We start from the raw sequence: 18,933 nt of genomic DNA on the forward strand, positions 1-18,933 counted from the left end.
TGCAAACAATATTTTTTCCAGTATCTACAGATGTGTTTTCATTCATGTGTGCAGTGTTTACCTAGCAATGTATGCAGCATTGAAGCAATGTATCACTGGCAAGCATAACAATGGTCACATGGGACCTGCCATTTACTGCAGTTGCCCAACATGAAAATGAAACATAAAGCATTTGTCAGGGATCAAGGCACATCCACACCTAGAACAATCAACAAATTCTTCTTAAAGGAAATCAGTCCAATCCTTTTCCTTTGCATCACATACAACAATTCCACTATCCTGCTATTGCCAAACTACTACTATTTCATTTTGAAACAAAACATTAAATGTGGCAGAAAATAATCAGTATTTCCCGTAGTAGTTAAAATAGTTTTAAAACCCTAGTGATATGCCATGTTATCAGGGCATCCTGATGGATTATGGGCACATGGAGAATCAAGCCTGTGCATGCACAGTGTGATATGTTTATTGAACTTGCCTTGTAGGTAACACAATTAACTTTATAATAGATATCCTGTATTAGCTTGGTGCTAATCACTTTAATTATGACTCCAGGAGGATCAGGCTCCACACTTGGACTTTCTTAATAGCCTGACCACTTTCTGGTGCCAATTAGTTTTTACATGCTCGGTCAGTAATCCAACCTCTACTGGTCTCCTGATTGATACTTTTTTATGCATGGCCATTACTTGCCTCTCCAGTTTATTGCATTTGGCCTGAAGCTGTGCCTGACTATTCTCTTGTATATTATTATTGTGTAGTGTCCCTAGCCTATCATGCTACTATCCTCTCCTGCTTGGTCCATATAATCCTGCACTTGATTTTCTGGTGCTTTAACCTGCATTATATTTGTGCCTCTACGAAGTATTTTTATATCTAGTGTGACTTTTCTAACCTTTTTGGTCATGTCCAAAAGGGTGAAGACACGCAGAGCTACTAGTAGAAACTACTTTTCACAGCTACAAAATAGGCAATAGTGATAATTAACCAATTATCCCTATTGTCTAATAACAATAGTGCATTTCCAGAATGACGTTGTGCTTGTGTGATGCCTTTCCGCTGTTGTGATAATTTATAATTTTGCTAGTGGAAACATCTTTATTAAATAACAGCTCAATCAATATGAAATGAGTATGCATCACACTCACCATCTCTGTACCACTCTGGCTGGGGTCGCAGTCTGCTGATATCAGGAGTTAACAATATGTCACATGATAAAGTCTTAGTTTCACCTTCAATTCCAAATGATACCCCAAACTTCTCCAAAAACTGAACATCAATATGAGTGAAGCAAATTGCAGATGACAAAGGCACTACAATAAAAATAAATATTAAGTAACATTATAATGGCGTATGAGCACCTGCTTGAAACACATAAACAAAGGCAGATATTTGGATTCAATTTTATTTTTAAATTAGCATGCAGTAATATTGTATTAAAAGTGAATTGCACACAGATCTTTAAACACTGCCAGAAGCCGACATTGATTCACCCCTTTAAGTTGGTATGGCCCATTATATCACTCAACCAGCTTGGGTGTTTAGAAAGTTAACCACATCATTCTTGCAGGATACCAACATACCAGATATCATTAACTCAATAACCGCTGTGTCACCAGGAAAGAGATCATACCATTCATGCAGTGCTTACAGGAAAACTGTTGTAAAACAGTGTTGCCTCAAACTAAGCTTAAAAATGAATGTGTTCAAAATAACAATAGGATGCTTGTAGACTGAAAACATGATTTTCAAAACATAATTATTAAAAATCGTGGGCAAGTTAAAGAGCAGAGAGCTCGGGGGTGTCAGGCAGCCCGGCAATTAACAGCTGCTGTACCTCTAAATGATATAGAAATTAACAAATGGGATAGGGGACGCCACCTGCTGACCCAGCTTGCCCCTCATAAATACAATGCTGCCATTCTGAAGCTCAGAGACCTGTACTTGTTTCCGATGACAAATACAAACTCATACTTACAACTTAGGGGCAGTGACACAGAGTGCAGGGGATCTTCTCCTTCACGATATCCTGTAAAACAATATCATTGTTTAGATGTTCGTGTTTAATTTAGCAATTTCAACTATTCCCAGGAGTCAGGACATCTAAAGAACACCTGCGTTTTCCTTTCTTTTTTCTCAACGCTAGAGATCTCAGCACTGGATAGTATTTGCATATCATTTTCTGTAGTAAACATTATATTGCAATTTTTGTTACTATTCTACTACATCAGGGGGCATATTTATTATGTGGTGTAAAAAAAACAGCAGAATAATTCCCCACACATGCCAGTGGAGTAAAAATGACATAATTTTGGCAGAACTTTTACTTTGAGCAACTTCTGCTGGAACCTACTTACAAAGGTCTGAAGCAGTGTAAAATAATGGCAAAAAAATCTGGAGTTCGCATGGTGTCAAATAACACACAGCTTTAAACTTTATTTTACACAGCTTTTTACATCTTTTTTTCATGAAGTCCGTTTTATACACCATAATAAATAGGCCCCCAGGTATAGAGCTTCCTGATGCTGTTACATTTAGTGATGACAGTAGTGAGTGGCATGAGAATGTAGTGTTACTGGAACAGAAACTGATTAATGAAGTAATACATAATATGTCAGGTCTAAAAAAAAATGATATTTATATTCCAGTGGTCATCATACAAAACCTAGCACTGTATGTTGGTTTATACTGCAATACTGTAACCACCTCATCACCTTTCTACATTCTCACTTCTGTCTTTATTTTCTTCTGCAAGCTAATGATTTCAACTCTTTGATCCAAAATAACACCTTGGGCTATCTGTAATGCAAATCAATCTTTAACACAGCTCTATAAAGAGTAGAGAGAGTAAGATAACATCTGGCTTTTTATGAAAATTAATTGTTCACTCCATTTAAAAAACAATCGCAAGACAGAATGTTTGCCAAAAGATTCGGAAGTTTTCTGGGGAGGTTGGTAATTTTGTGTTTACTGGATATGTAGTCATATTTACAGTGTATTTAAAGCCAAAATAAAGTACATTACTCTGTATTCATCTCACTTGAAATAACTCAAAGAGTCAAAAAGTAAAATCTGACCATCACCCTATACCACTGTAACTGAGTTGCCAGGGAGAGGACGGCATTACAAGTACCCTGTCATTTTATGAACTTACTTCTTACAATGACTGCAGCATTAGTAGAGGACTGGCCATGTACATTGGTTGCTACTGCAGTATAAGTAGCAGTATCATTGAAGTTAGTTCTAGAAAAAGAAAAAAAAAATGATCAGTATATAACTATACTTATACCATATTTGTTAATGAAGTATATTATACGTTTCAGGATGTGAATAATGTTTTATTCAGTGAGATGCTATTGAATTCCCTAAGAGGCTCAGGCACCCTGAAATGTACTTCTTTAAAGCTTTGAGTCCTTTATATAAAAACAGCTAGCATTGAAAATGGTTGTATTTGACCTCATAACTGCAGAATAAAACAAGGTCAGCTTCAAATAGAGTAGTCGGGATTTACTGGGCAACAGAAGAATGCAATATTTTGCATAACATACAGTACAAGACCTTTGTTGGTAAGTGACACTTTGCCTGTAATGCTGGGTTTCCTTGTTGCCCTTTAAAGACTGTAACTATTCTGATCACCTGCTTTTTACATTGTTCCTGTTAAATTACATTTTAGATAAGTATATATGCGTTCCAATACTGTAATCTTTACACAGTACATATTTTAACTTACATTATTTCTTCCTCTTGTTACTATGCCAGAAGTTTAGTTACAGTCTATATGAGATCAGACAACATTTCATTAAGTAAAGCTTTTTACAGGCTTCTTGCAAAGGGATTATAAATACACTAGAGTAAGGAGATAAGGAAAATTATATCCAGATGTCAAGATATCAATGGAGTCTTCTGTGAGGTTGTTATATACTCATTTTTCAATATTTCCATTAAATAATAGAGGTCAGTGAAATTAATATGATTTTGGCAGTTTGTGCACTACATAATGTTTATTAAAAAAGTCATTTAATACAAAGTTGATGTGATTAGTCTGATTGCCATCTTGCAGTCAGGAGGGAATTTTTCCCCCTCTGTGGCAAATTAAAGAGGCTTCAGGTGGGGTGTTTTCATGTTTCTCTGGATCATCTAACGGATAGACAGCTTTTATTTAGGAAAAAAAGTCCATCTACTATGTTAGTATGCATTGTACATTATCAGTCTGGTAAGTTTAGCTAATAGCCCTGGATAGAAATCATTCTCATAGCTAAGAAACAAGAAGCAATGTACCCAGAAAAAACGTAGCAATATATTGTAATAATATATTAGTGTTGTGGTAACATAACATGAAAGTGTATTCCAACTATCATGTAAGATGAAACTTCACATAGGCAGTATTTCTAATACAAGTAAATTTGGTATGTCCTATGTTGTAAACTATATGGGGCCCATTTACTTAGTTCGAGTGAAGGAATAGAGGAAAAATAGTTCCTATTTCGAATGTTTTTTTTGGCTACTTCGACCATCGAATGGGCTACTTCGACCTTCGAATCAAACGATTCAAACTAAAAATCGTTTGACTATTCGACTATTCGATAGTCGAAGTACTGACTCTTTAAAAAATTCTTTGACCCCCTAGTTTGCCACCTAAAACCTACCGAGGCCAATGTTAGCCTATGGGGAAGGTCCCCATAGGCTTCCTAACAATTTTCTTATCGATGGATTAAAATCCTTCAAATCGTTCGATCGTAGGAATAGAGGTAAATCCTTCGACTTCGATATTCGAAGTCGAAGGATTTCACTTCAACAGTCGAATATCGAAGGTTAATTAACCCTCGATATTCGACCCTAGGTAAATGTGCCCCTATATGTCTAAATGTATCCAGACAGGTCGGTCCAAATCTCTCATTCACAAGAGCATTAACAGTGAGTCTTTCAACTAATGGGGTTTAGACCTGAAACAGTTCATCCCACAGATGTTTAGGTTGAGCTCAGAGCTCTGTGCAGGACAGGCAAGTTCTTCCTCTCCCATCTCTGCAAACCCATTCTCTGCTAACCTTGCTTTGTGCATGAAGGCATTCTTTTGCTCAAAGTAGGAAGCTCAGAATTATCAGGAATCTCACTGTACTATGTAGCCTAAAGGTTTGTTTCAATGAAATGTGGCTCCCTAGCACAAATAATGTAGAACAGGCCTTTACCATTACTAATCCTCCTCAACCAAACTTTGCCACTGGCATAATGCTTTCAGGCAGGTAGTGTTCTTTTTACCAAATCCAGACTTCACACTGGTGAAATTACACATAGTAAAACTGTAAAATCTCCAAAGTCCTCTATCAAATAATGGTGAACTTTAAACCACTTGGTATCGCACATGGTGGGTTAGGTTTGTTTATGCTTTAAATCCATGTTGCATATGTTCTGTGATGTAATAAACAAGTTCAAGTTCCCTTTACTCAAATAATTTCTGCATAGCATCCAAGTAACAATGGTCAGTTTTTTGTTTTTTAATGATACATGCTGCACTTTCCTCTAAAAAAACGTGAAATATAACATCTTGAACACCATAAGTATTAAAGGTAAAATATGTTTTTAAAAAGTTCTAAAAACATGGCATAAAAGAATTAAAAATAAACTTAAATATACAGGAAATAAGAAAATACCAACAGAAATATGTATAAATCTTACACTAGCTTCAACAACAATGTGCTAGAAGTCATACATTTGCAAATACATATAATAAAAAAAAGCATTTAAACATTAATTAAACCCAAAAGAATTCTTTAGCCTCCACTAAAGATTAATTATATATTAGAAGGGATAAAGTAGAAGGTACTGTTTTATTACTATAGAGAAATTAAATCATCTTTAAAAATGTATTTAATGGGTTAAAATGCATTCCCATAATTCAAAGCTTTCTGGGTGACGTGTTTCCAGAAAATGCATCCCATACCTATTCTGTACAGTATGTCATACTATAGATAGTATTCCTGACAGCTGAAGCTAAAGGTCTGATGTGCACACTATTGAATTTAGCATTGTAGGCTAATGTGTTGCTTTTATGCAGGTTATTATGTCCTCATGTTAACTGTTCATCTTTATAGTCTTAATGATAAATAATGATACACTAAAAAAATGAAATTCTCCACTCGGTGGCAGATGTGTAAGGGTAGAACAATACATTGCAGTTCTAAAATAAGTTGATAATTATTCTCATGAAGTTCAAAAATGTCTAAGGAAAAGTGTATTTGGTACATATGTATCTCTGTGTTTGCAAGAGTGTGTGTTCGTATAACAGTTCTCTTAAAAATTATTTATATTTGATTTTGCTCATTTATTTATATATCTGAGAATTTTAGGAATACCTATTCATCCTCTTTGATAATTAATTTGTAAAAAAAAGTACTTTATGACGGTTTTCAAAGCATATAGGGCCTGTATAAATGTCTCTTCTCTGTTGAAACAGAGTGCCAAAGTGTGTGATAATATACGTCTCATTATTGGCAAGAGCACCTAGTCTCCTGAATGTTCTTATAGGTGTGAAATGTGGTCTTGCAGCTGATGAGAATTGGCACTTGCTCTTGCTGGCAGACACGCAATAACGTATAACACTAACAGGCCCATAAATAATGAAGACCAATTGGTTCATTTGATTGGCTGCCCTGCTTATCTCTGTTCCATAATCAATGGATGGATTTCACCAAGTTACAAAATAGCTATATATAATTCTAGAGAGACAGTGATCTTCAGAACAGGTTTCTTGTAACAAAGTAATTTGTAAATGTTTAAGAAAATGCAAAGAAATATTCATTTGTTTCTTAACTTTTCTACTTGACTGGTAAATCACTGTTTTCTACTATTTTACCACTGTTTTTCTATTTTGTCATATATTTATACCGCATACAGTTATCTAACTTCCTACTTTTATTTTACTCTCCAACAAGTCCCCAATCTGTTTTGCCAAACATAAGCCACAGAGTGTCAGACTGGCCAACAGGGAGAAACAGTTCCTTTTATATACAGGAGAGACATCCTGGCGGCTCATCTGCTGCCAGACAACTACCCCTCCCTAAAGCTGCTCTGTGTAGCTTGCTACATACTTAAGCCAGCTCCATCAGATTGGGTTACATCTGGTGATTTCTGACACCCTCATCTTAAGCAAATGCTACTAACCCTTCTCTGGCCAAAAAGAAAAATATGGTAATATCTGCTGCACATAATTAAATCATAATAAAGTTATAAGGTGTTGAAAAAATACCTGCTTTAATCAAAACCAGTTTTTTTTCTTGTTAAAGCAGGTCTTCACCCAAATACACTTATTGCATAATTAAATAAAACATTTATTCTCAAATTTCCAATGGTTTTAAAGTTATTTCTCCATAACATGTAATTGCTAAAAGCACTGGAGGTTTTCTTCCAGTTCTTAATCAGATTTATTTAGCTGGCTTGCAACATTCTTTCAGAAGTCAAAGCCAGAAGTGCAGACATATACTGGTTTTAATCGCAATGATATTTACCAATAATAAAAAAATGTATGAAAGGACTGCTAGAAAATAGTATTTACTGATTTCTTTAACTGATTTCCTAACCTCTGTGACTGAAAACAGTTCAGATTGCTGAAAAAGCAACAAAGATAACTGGTATTAACTTGACAGCATATGATGGATGTGCTTTATGTATTATATGAATACTATAGCCCTTTAACAGAATTTCCACTCTACCCATCTATGAGAATGAAAAGAAAGTACATATAGAGTAAGGTTCAGTGTACTTTTGCTGTGATTGTGTGCAGCTTAACCTCTGTTTAACTAGATAAGGTGATAAAAACCTCTTGGTGGCTCTGTACTAATATGACAGGATTCCCTTCAGCAAGTATGTGCTTTCCTTTCATATCATGTCCAGTGGGGCCTGCGGTTCCTTTGGAAACATATCAAGTACACTTGTAAGGTCAAAGGCTTGAGCTTTTTTTTTCTTATAGCAAAGGATAAAAACCTTTATGTGCCCTTTTTAAAAGGCGACATTAAATAGTTATTTTTTAATTTTTTAGTTGGACCCAGATTATCTAACACCCAGAAATATCTATTACATTTTATTGTGCTTTTCAAGAGGTAGGGGCAAATTTACTTAAGGTTGAATATCGAGGGTTAATTAACCCTCGAAATTCAACTGTCGAAGATAAATCCTTCGACTTCGATTATTGAAGTCGAAGGATTTAGCGCTATTCGTTCAATCAAATGATCGAACGAAAAATCAACAACAATTTTTGTTTGACCAAAAAAAGATTGGTAAGCCTATGGGGACCTTCCCCATAGGCTAACATTGACTTCGGTAGCTTTTAGGTGGCGAACTAGGGGGTCGAAGTTTTTTCTTAAAGAGACAGTACTTCGGCTATCGAATGGTCGAATAGTCGAACGATTTTTAGTTCAAATCGTTCCATTCGAAGTCATAGTCATAGTCGAAGGTCGAAGTAGCCCATTCGATGGTCGAAGTAGCCAAAAAAAACATTCGAAATTCAAAGTTTTTTTTCCTCTATTCTTTCACTCGAGCTAAGTAAATGAACCCAGTAGTGTTATTGTGTTATGGGAATCATGGCTACCCCATAATCATTTTCAAAACCTATAAGTTAAGAACATACGTACAGTAAATATCACTGTATATGGGTATGGGACCTGTAGCATATTTGTGATCTTTCTGTAATTTGGGTCTCCATACCTTCAGTCCACTAAAAATTCATTTAAACATTAATTAAACCCAATAAGATTGTTCTCTCTTCAATAAGAATGTATTTTATCTTATTTGGGATCAAGTACAAGATACTGTTTTATTATTACAGAGAAAAGGGAAATGTTTTTTTACAAATTTGGATTATTTGATTAAAATGAAGTCTATGGGATATGGTCTTCCTGAAATGCAGAGCTTTCTGGATAATGGGTTTCCTGATAACCAATTGCATTTTGTGTACAGAGCTTGGCTTCTATACCACTTGTCTCTTCTGTTTCAGAGAAGCATTCTCTAGTAGCTTAATAGTGCTGTTTATTTGGTCCTACATTTAATTTAAGGACAATCTAATAACAAGCAGAAAGTGTCTTCATGTTTTATTAAACCATAGCAGACAATCTGCAGCTGGCAGTAACTGGTCTGCAAGACAAGCCTCCAGTTGTTATCATTTGCTAGATTACAGCTATTTTATGTTCTCGTTGGGGCATTTGTACATTTCTTAGATAAAACTTGGGGATTCTGCAGCAATTAGATACTTTTTTATACTTTATCAGCACTTGTCAGTGTCAGTATTTATCTGAATATGGTTGACTGCTTTAAGCAAAGAACTTCATTTTCAATGGGCTGTTAGTGCTTGCCAACACCCATTAAGACATTTCTAAATAGGAAATAATCAATTAAGTTTTGTTATCATTTGGTAAACATACATAAACCATATGTTTGAACAAAATCTATTCTTTTACTTGAAGTTATAACTGCTACAACAATAAATTCCCTATCAATTCAGCATAAGCTAAAGAGTCGGTGTACAATGCTATGGGACACATTTATCAAGGGTCGAATTTCAAATTGAAAAATTGTCTTAATTCGAATTCAAAAAGACCAACTGAAATTAATTTGAAGGGTTTTTTTGGTTCGATAGGTCAGTTTTTAAATCTGCCCCAATGTGTACACATGGTTTTAATTCTACCCTACTTTTTATTCAAACATAGCACAGGTACAGAAACATATAAGGGTGGGTGACACAACAAATGGCTGCTACTACATAAAGCAGAATTAAAAGTTATGTTCTCATCTTGGCACCCTAAGTATGTTTCCACTGCAGCTGAACACCCGAAATATTTATACAGACAAATGCCACAGGGGAAAGTTCACTAACATTACAGTACAGTCAAGATGACAGCCAAGAAATTCCAGGCTGTTTTAAGAAGCCAAAGATCAGATAGCCTGCGGCTCAGCAATTTGACATGAACAGCTGAGGATGCAGAAATTAGAGGATACCATGTTCTCAAAGCATTTTTTTACCTGAACAAAATATTTTTGTTTCTTCAAATCTCTTCCAGTTACATACTATGCAGTGCAATGGGTGGGTTTTGACAAAATTATATTCAGTCTGTCTAAAACTTCCCATTAGCAAACTGATGCATACTGTCTGGCACAGAAATGTGTAAATTCACTGATAAATTGGTAGAATAGAAACATACTCCCCACTTACATTCTGCTAAGAAGAAAAACATAAAAGACTTAAAGGGAGAGTCAACCCAGAAAATAATTTTTTGCCTAATAAAAGAAAACATAATTCTTAGCAACTTTACAACATGCATTCATTACACATCTATGGTTTTTAAGTTATTTATATACTGTATGTATTGCTATTGAAAACAGTGTTTGTCTCTCCCTTTCTATTCTTTGCCCTGGTGGCTGAAACTGTTGATACAATGTTAGACAAGGCATTTGATTAACAGACTTGTCTTTTGCAACATTGTTTGCAAAACATTGGAGTATGCAGTGCAGTTTTGGACTCCAGTCCTTAAGAGGGATATAAATGAGCTGGAGAGAGTGCAGAGACGTGCAACTAAATTGGTTAGAGGGATGTAAGACTTAAATTATGAAGGTAGACTGTCAAGGTTGGGGTTGTTTTCTCTGGAAAAAAATAAAGTGGATCACCGTACCAGAGGCCACCCCTTTAGACTAGAAGAAAGGAACTTTCATTTGAAGCAACGTAGGTGGTTCTTCACAGTCAGGACAGTGAGGTTGTGGAATGCACTGCCGGGTGATGTTGTGATGGCTGATTCAGTTAATGCCTTTAAGAATGGCTTGGATGATTTTTTGGACAGACATAATATCAAAGGCTATTGTGATACTAAGTTCTATAGTTAGTATAGGTATGGGTATATAAAATTTGTGTGAAAGTAGGGAGGGGGTGTGTGTATGGATGCTGGGTTTTTATTTGGAGGGGTTGGACTTGATGGACTTTTTTTCAACCCGATTTAACTATGTAACTATGTACTTATGTTTAAAATGTTACAACCAGGAGTTAAGCAAATGCTGCTTTCAATAGCAATTGTTTTTACAAATAACGTTAAAAGAACTGAAAATGTTTAATAAATGTACATGGAAAGTTGCTTAGAATAATGGTTTCTTTTATTTGGCTACTTTTTATTGACTTGTCCTTTAAAGGACAGAATCCCTGGTGGAGGGTGGCAAGTGATCCTAGTCACTTACATCAGACATCTTTGATTTTGACCACTGATGCATGTTTGACAAGGGGTACCATAATAAAGAATGCTTTTCTTTGTAGTGATATAGGGTTTTATGAGTGAGGAAAAGTGGTCAAAGTGAAAAAGCATAAATAACATTGCTGGATAGACAACTGAGGAGGAAACTCTATACTTCCTGTGATGTGTTGTTTTGACATACAGTCAAAACAGATGGGGAACACATCATTGGTTTACTGCACATATCACTGTAGGGGGTGAGAAGGATGTGTCATTAGGGTTTATTAGCAAATGAGGAACATACAAATATACAATGTTTATACCTGCATAGGGACTCAAAAGGCCACCCTTTTTTGCAGCTTGCCCCTATGATATGATCAATTGCTCCCATAGGTACAACCATTTGTGCTCACAAAATGTGCTCCATGAGCTGGTTTCTGTATGATAACTTAGTCTCCCAGTATTATTTATCAGGCAGTTCCTTAGTGGTATAATGCCTAACTGGGTCCTACAATAAAGTTAGGAGTGGGACTTGTTTCCTTATCCTGCTTAAAGCTATGCCCTTTTGGTGTTCAAGCAGTGCCCAATAGATGGCACTGTGTTAAAGTATAAAGTACTGGGCAGCCATGCTCTCAGGGTCCATTTTGTGTCAGCCCTGGCCTGAGCAGGCAGGCAGGGTATCCAGTGGAACCTAGACAAGTCAGGTCTAGTAAGGACAGGCTACTCTCTTGAAGAGGCCACTCTAGGAGTGACAGATAGACAGACTATTTAGCTGAGCAGCTTGAGGCTCCTCCAAGGATTGTGAATGGGATTATGATCTCGGGTACTGATTACCCAGAAGTAGGGACTAAGTGTATAGACCTAGGGATGTAAAAATTCCCCTCAGTTTCCACTTATGGAAAAGGCTGGGTGTACTTTGAGAAAGTGCTGCTGTATATGTTCACTTCCCTGTGGGGACTGATAATAACCAAAGGTTCTGTGAGTATATGATTATCCACTGTTTAATAAATATGTTCCTTGATTAAGTTATACACCCTGCATCAAGTTACAGTTACACTACACCCTGCAATTAATGCCATCTGGCATTGCATACCATATTTATGATAGGTACATAGCAGTTACTTAACAGGTCCCGTACCTTACATACCTTGCAAAACGTCAAACTAGGGATTACATGGGTCCATAAGTCCTGTACAGCACTACACTCTGCACCTTATAAAACTATACATATATTCAGTGCACCATTTAGAGTTAAAATAAAATCATGTTTATTTCAACATACTAAACAAATTGGGGTTGCCAATTTGTTTGGAACCCCCTAGAAACTATAATATATAACCTTGTACACTTGGCAGGAGCTTTATCCCGGGTGCTTTTATAAAGATTGTACATTGAAATCTTGTCTTCTGAAAGGAATCTCCTCCACCAATTCAAGTTAGGCAAATGGACAATAGAATAATCTGCAATGACAATCTGTACCAGTAGCATATTGTTAGAGGGCCACAGCTGCCCTTTGACACCTGCATACATGCTCCTCCATTTGCTAACATACAGTAGATGCAACAAGGAGGAGCAGCAGCAGCAGGAAGCTGACAACATACAGCTGACCCCATGACCCACCAGTTACTCCACTGATCTGTACATTGCATACACTCAGTCAGGGTGACACAAGGGATTCCTTTGTATTCTGCATTAAAAGTAACTAAAGCAGGTGCATTTCAATCAAAATGAAGAAGCTCACTGGATACTGCTTCTGACTAAGGAGAATGGGAATGCATTTGCAACCCATTAATGTTGCCCAGAAGTTTCAATTACATCAATGTGAAGAGACATAAGTGAATCCATGTCAGTTTTATTACCACTAAATCTTGTGATAATAAAAACCACTAGTCCCTCCTAATCCTAAAGCTCCAAGACAGATGTCAATCAGTGGTTTAAACCACAATAAACTGTATTTCTACTATCAACCAATTCATCCCACAAGAGACACTAGTCATTTCAAAGACACCAAAAGTCAAAATACCAAGTTTGGATTTTCAAGTTTGGTTTCTTTACTAAAAATGTGTTTCTTTCAGGCTACACTGGCAAGAACAACTGAAATAGCTGTATAATGCCTCAAATGGGCAAGCCCGTGGTACATATTCCTCAAATGGGCATTATGCTTTGATAAAAACAAGAAGTGCAGCAGTTTCCATAGACAATTATAATTCAGCTTTGGGGTAAACCTCAAACATATTTGACATCAGTGGAATAGCTATAATCCAAATGATTCCATTGCGTAGTTAATGTAAAGTAATAAAGCAAAAACCAAAATAAAATAATGTGAAAAAAATATATATATTTTACTCGTTCACAGCTTGAAATTTTTACCTGTATATTTCCAGACTATTCACTCCATATTTGCTTTCAATTCTGTATTTTCCTGGTTCACTAGCTGGACTAACCAAGGATTCATTCTTATACCTAACAGAAATGAAAAATAAATAACAAACTGATTAATTATAAAGTACTTCCTTACAAATATCTTTACAGAAAATAATTGGAAATGTTACCTTGAACATAAATTATTGTGTTAAAATGCAGTGAAAAATTAATCTTTATTCTTCACCAACGATAGAACTCCAAAAATAGAGGTTTTTTTTCACTGGAACAAGAGTTTGTTAACTTTAATTTATTTTATTGTTGACTTCTCAGTAAAAAATAATTAAAATTTAATCCCACCCTTAGTTCATATTTTGTGTTATTATACCTTAGGGCTAGATGCATAGACATATGCGTGTGAACTTCCCCTAATCAGTTATTACAGCAGACTAATTTTCCACAATGCAATAGAACAGCAACGCTAAAGCCTAGAAGTCTAGAAACCTTCCCTAAGGTCCCATGATATTGCATCCCATTATGAAGGGTAAAAGCCTTCTGGAAGTTGTTCCACCCAGTAAAACTTTTTTCCAGTTCTCCAGAGAATCTCTAGGAATCTTGCCTGCTCTTGGTATAGCCATATCTCTATAATCTGATGCTTTTGCATGTGATGCTTGCACTTCTACTAGAGAAGATCAGCAATGGAGGGTTGAATTCTTACTGAACAATCCAGTTGTATCTCTAAATATTGTCATCTGTTTGGAGAGCTGACAGTGCACCTGTTTTTTCATGGAGGTTTACCCTATAAACCTAATTTAGGCAGTATAGCAATGCCTGAATGTGCATATTAAGAGTATGGCTCCTACCTTATACAAAAATAATTGGGTTCATGCTTTACTGTTTATTTAAAGGCATTGTTCAGTATAAAAATAAAAAGTGTGTAAATAGATAGGCTATGTAAAATAAAAACTATTTTCAATATAGTTAGTTAGCCAAAAATGTAATGTATAAAGGCTGGAGCGACTGGATGTCTAACATAACAGAACACTACTTCCTGCTTTGCAGCTCTCTTGGTTTCCACTGATTGGTTACCAGGCAGTAACCAATCAGAACCTTGAGGGGGGTCGCATAGGTCATAACTGTTGATTTTGAATCTACTTGCATGCTAAGGATCAATTGCAAACTCACTGAACAGTTATGTCCCATGTGCCACCCCTCAAAGTCACTGACTAACTAAGTGTTAGAGAGCAGAAAAGCAGGAAGTAGTGTTCTGTTCGGTTATATTAGAGAACCAGTCACTCCAGCCTTTATAGATTACATTTTAGCCTAACTAACTGTATTAGAATTATTTTTTATTTTGCACAACCTATTAATCTATTTATCCAGTTTTTATTTTTACACTGAACTGTTTCTTTAAGGGGGACTACATTAAACTCTCATGTCCACTTTAACAGTTAAGCAACTCTATTTGGTATGTTACTGTCCCTTTTCATTGTACTCAGGAAAGGTGCACTCATGCAAAGCTTACAATAAACCAGTTTATGTACAATATTTCTAAAGTACCACGACACACGTTATACTGTCAAAGGCTACTGTACATTACTTTTTACAGTTTTTGGAGCTATTACAGTGGCTCTATGGGACTTACAAACTCATTTTATTTTAATCTATGCAAATTTGGAAAAAAAAACAAATGAAACAGGAAATTAATTTGGAGAATGAAAAGTTAAATTAAAAATATTTTAGCTATTGAAAAATTACAGGTTTGGAAATTAAGTTATGCAATACTGCCCAAGCTAATGATTGATCCAAGTGTTCTAATCAAACATTTTATGAAAGTGAGTCTATTTCATGGATGGTAAATACAATACCTGCTGGCTGTCTTCTTCATACTTAAACTACTGAGCGTTAAATGTAAGATGTAAAAATTATATAGTAACTGTGTCAGAATAATTCCCCTTTATGATATACAGGTAATTCCAAGTATTAAAAAAAGAAATAAAAAAATATTTGCACTGAGGACAAGTCACCTTCATTTCCACACTTTCAATCAAAACTTGTAAATGGTGAATGTATCCAATATATCAGTAGGGTTCTCCCCATAAATAATGAATAAATACATTACAAATGAGACACAATCAGTCATTTATTAATGTCCAGACACAAGTGTAAAGCACTAAAGAGTACAAACACTTGTCTCTGGGGCATACCTGTAATCTACACTTTTCCTCAGATTAAAGTTCCAGCATGTAACTCTTGAGAGCAGGGACTGATCCCATTTTATTCTGTAACTAGTTGCTTGTTGTACTGATATAAAGCACTATGCACTATATATATATATTATAGAAGGGGAATTATATTTAAAACATTGACAATTTGAATCTTAGAAACTATACTAAAAGGGCAGTAATGAGAGGCACATTAATAAATACTAGTTGCAATTCTTTGTTATTTCTTCAAATGGCAAACTAGATATTTTCCAATTAGTTCAAGTCCCTGCATTTATCTCAGTGTTGTTTTTTTTATTACCTGTGTACAGCCAGGGCCAGATTTCAAGATGTTGTACCCCTAGCCCCCCCCCCACCACTCACACTTGAAGACCCTCCTTCCACACCCAACCCCACCTGCTTCCCCCTGTCACACCAGACTCCACCCATTGGCACATCCTCCAGCACTCAAACCAACCACCGGCTCTGCTTCTTCAGACCCTGCTGGTATATAATCTATTCATCTCCCTTTCTCATGTGCTTTCTAGAAGGCATGGTCTTTGTGTAATCCATCCATGACCTTCAAATCCTTCAAAAAACTTGGCTCACCTCTACTAACCAATGTCGGACTGGTACACCAGGGCCCCACCCAAAAACATTAGACCAGGGGCCCACCATAAAACCTTAGACCATGGGCCACTCTCAGTACTATTATTCTTCATCTCCACAATCAAACTCTATTCACCTAGTCTGTTTTCTTTACATACTATAATCTATTATTCCATCTATTTGGCCTTTTTGTTCTCATAGAAATAGGGAATGGCCATGAAATAGGCCAAATGTTTAGCAGCATGAGGGCCCACTGGCACCTTGGCCCACCGGGATACCAGGAAAACTCCCAGTCCGACACTGCTACTAACACAGTTTTACCTGACACCCTTTCCTATGAGGGTTTCTCTTTCATTAAATTAAGTTAATCTTTTAAACTACCTGTCAGTTTTACTCCAGATCACACTGTCTAGTAAACATCATTATTAACTAATATTACAAACACAAAAATCTTCATGCAGCTGACCCAATACAGTTCTAAACTATGTTAAAGTAGCTCAACTCCCTACCTATGATAACCCAATACGTCATCCAAAGAAGTGACTTTGTACATTTAAACTTCATGCTCCCTGCCACAACAGAGCTATAGATCTATACTCTAAACCCTGGCCACATATCATTCTCTTCTGTACACCCCTAGATTTTCCTCCGTCCTCTACTTTAAGTGGACATAACCTTGATATTTTCTTTAAAGGAGAACTATTGTGAAAATGAAAGTGTAATATGAGCTTCATCTAATGGAAATAAAAACTTTTTTTTTAATGGAATCAATTAAAAATCCTGTCAAATCACATTACTTTTCAGTATCCCCCTCTCAGCAAGATCTCTATCTTCATGCAGGATTACACTATGATTGCCAGATAGGAGCAATAAATTGGTTTGTGGTTCCAAGTCAATTTATAAGAGCTAACTGTTGTTGAGAATAAATGACTCGACCAAAGGTCTACATGACCTGAATCAGATTGCTGAGAGGGGGTAAAGAGTAATATGATTATTTCATAAACAGTACAGAATGTTTCATTTTTGAAATAGTTCCCCTTTAAATACAAAACTGAAATAATTTAACATCTTAAATACAGGCATGACAACCATTATCTAAAAATCTCCATCTCCCATAGACCATTTTGTGGAAATAATTCACATTTTTAAAAATTATTTTAGTGTTCACTGTAATAAAAAATTTATTTTTAAATTTGTAGCCTTACAATTTTCTTTAGTTGGGTGTAGTGACCCCAAACTGAAAGCTGGAAAGAATCAGAAGAAGAAGGCAAATAATTAAAAAAAAAACTTAAAAAAAGAAACAATGAGCCAATGACTGGACAGTGACCTGTATTTTACTCCCACTTTTGCTCTACTTCCTGTTATAATTAAAACTGGATTTCCTGTCATTTCTGATCTCTGAGCAAGCGCACAAACGATCACAAAATTGTGGGTCAAGGGAAAAAATTTAAAAGGGCAATATTTATTAATATGTGCATGTCAGTTTGACAAGATTATTTCATTGTTTATAAATATGCTAACTTTTAATAATGCTCTCGGATTGTTCAATGCCATTTAATGCCACAGCTAGATGCATTTTATGCATAGTTTACTTTAATGTATTACTGATACCTGTTAAATAAAGCAACATATGCTTTTCCACAATAAATAGCAGCAGGGAAGTGTTAAAGAAACATAGAATTTTAATTAAATCTCCCCTAGAATGAATTACTGTGAATTCATTTGATATAAGAGAGTGTTGGTGACTATGTTTATCACAATTTATTGGGAGGGCTGCTCATCACAACTTATCCATCTATCTTCTCACCACAGAAGTTATAGCCTCAGCCTGACAGGCTCAGCTGCCCCAGGGTCATTTATAAATACCTACACACCCCCTTGTTTCCACCTGTCTTGCTTCCATTTTAACAGGGATTCTTTCATCCTCCCGATGACCTTTGTCAAATTAAGGTCAGAGCCGTGACAAGTGGAAGGAAAATATTGTCCTTTCTGCGCTAAAGGTAAAGGACTTACAATCTGTCAAATATGTCTTCAGTTTCTCCTATACACAATATCAGCTTCTACATTCACCCCCGTCTTCTTTCGAGGTGGGGATGTCAAATTTGTAATTCCTGAATGTTGTGAAAGACAGCTGTCCATATGAATAGGCTCTAGTTCACAGCTGGCCAGAAAGCAATTGAAGGGGACATTTATGTTTCAGAATGCAGTGCCTATGTATATTGTAGCAGGAGCTAATTTATCAATACTGGAAAATTTGCCCATGGGCAGTTACCCATAGCAACCAATCAATGACTGGCTTTTAAAAGCCAGCTGCAGGTAGAACAATGAATGCAAGAATTTGATTGGTTGCCATGACTTACTGCCCATGGGCTGATTCGCCCATTGTTGATAAATGACCCCAGTGTGTAAAGGACCTTTTTTCCATTTTGCACACTGTGTTCTGCCCTCTGAAAAATGCTGCAAGTTTATAGGCTTCATTAGTCAGTACTGTGCATCATTCAGACATGAAAGTTAAGGAATGGCAGAGGGCACAGGCTGCAACAGGACCTTGTACTTAC

At 36.1% G+C, this 18,933-nt stretch overlaps 1 protein-coding gene across 4 annotated transcripts in view; it reads right to left on the reverse strand.

Moving 5' to 3' along the window:
* Positions 1–18,933, reverse strand: part of myom2.L (myomesin 2 L homeolog) — a 135,707-nt gene that overhangs the window by 96,855 nt on the left and 19,919 nt on the right. For all 4 annotated transcript variants that reach the window (XM_041563196.1, XM_018263530.2, XM_018263529.2 and 1 more), the window contains 4 exons: positions 13,572–13,664; positions 3,155–3,243; positions 1,979–2,029; positions 1,149–1,313 (listed from right to left, as the gene is read on the reverse strand). In XM_041563196.1, coding sequence (XP_041419130.1) covers positions 1,149–1,313; positions 1,979–2,029; positions 3,155–3,243; positions 13,572–13,664 — 398 coding nt within the window. The remainder of the gene's footprint in view (positions 1–1,148; positions 1,314–1,978; positions 2,030–3,154; positions 3,244–13,571; positions 13,665–18,933) is intronic.

This window comes from Xenopus laevis, chromosome 5L (genome assembly GCF_017654675.1).
Source record: "Xenopus laevis strain J_2021 chromosome 5L, Xenopus_laevis_v10.1, whole genome shotgun sequence".
Taxonomy (NCBI): domain Eukaryota; kingdom Metazoa; phylum Chordata; class Amphibia; order Anura; family Pipidae; genus Xenopus; species Xenopus laevis.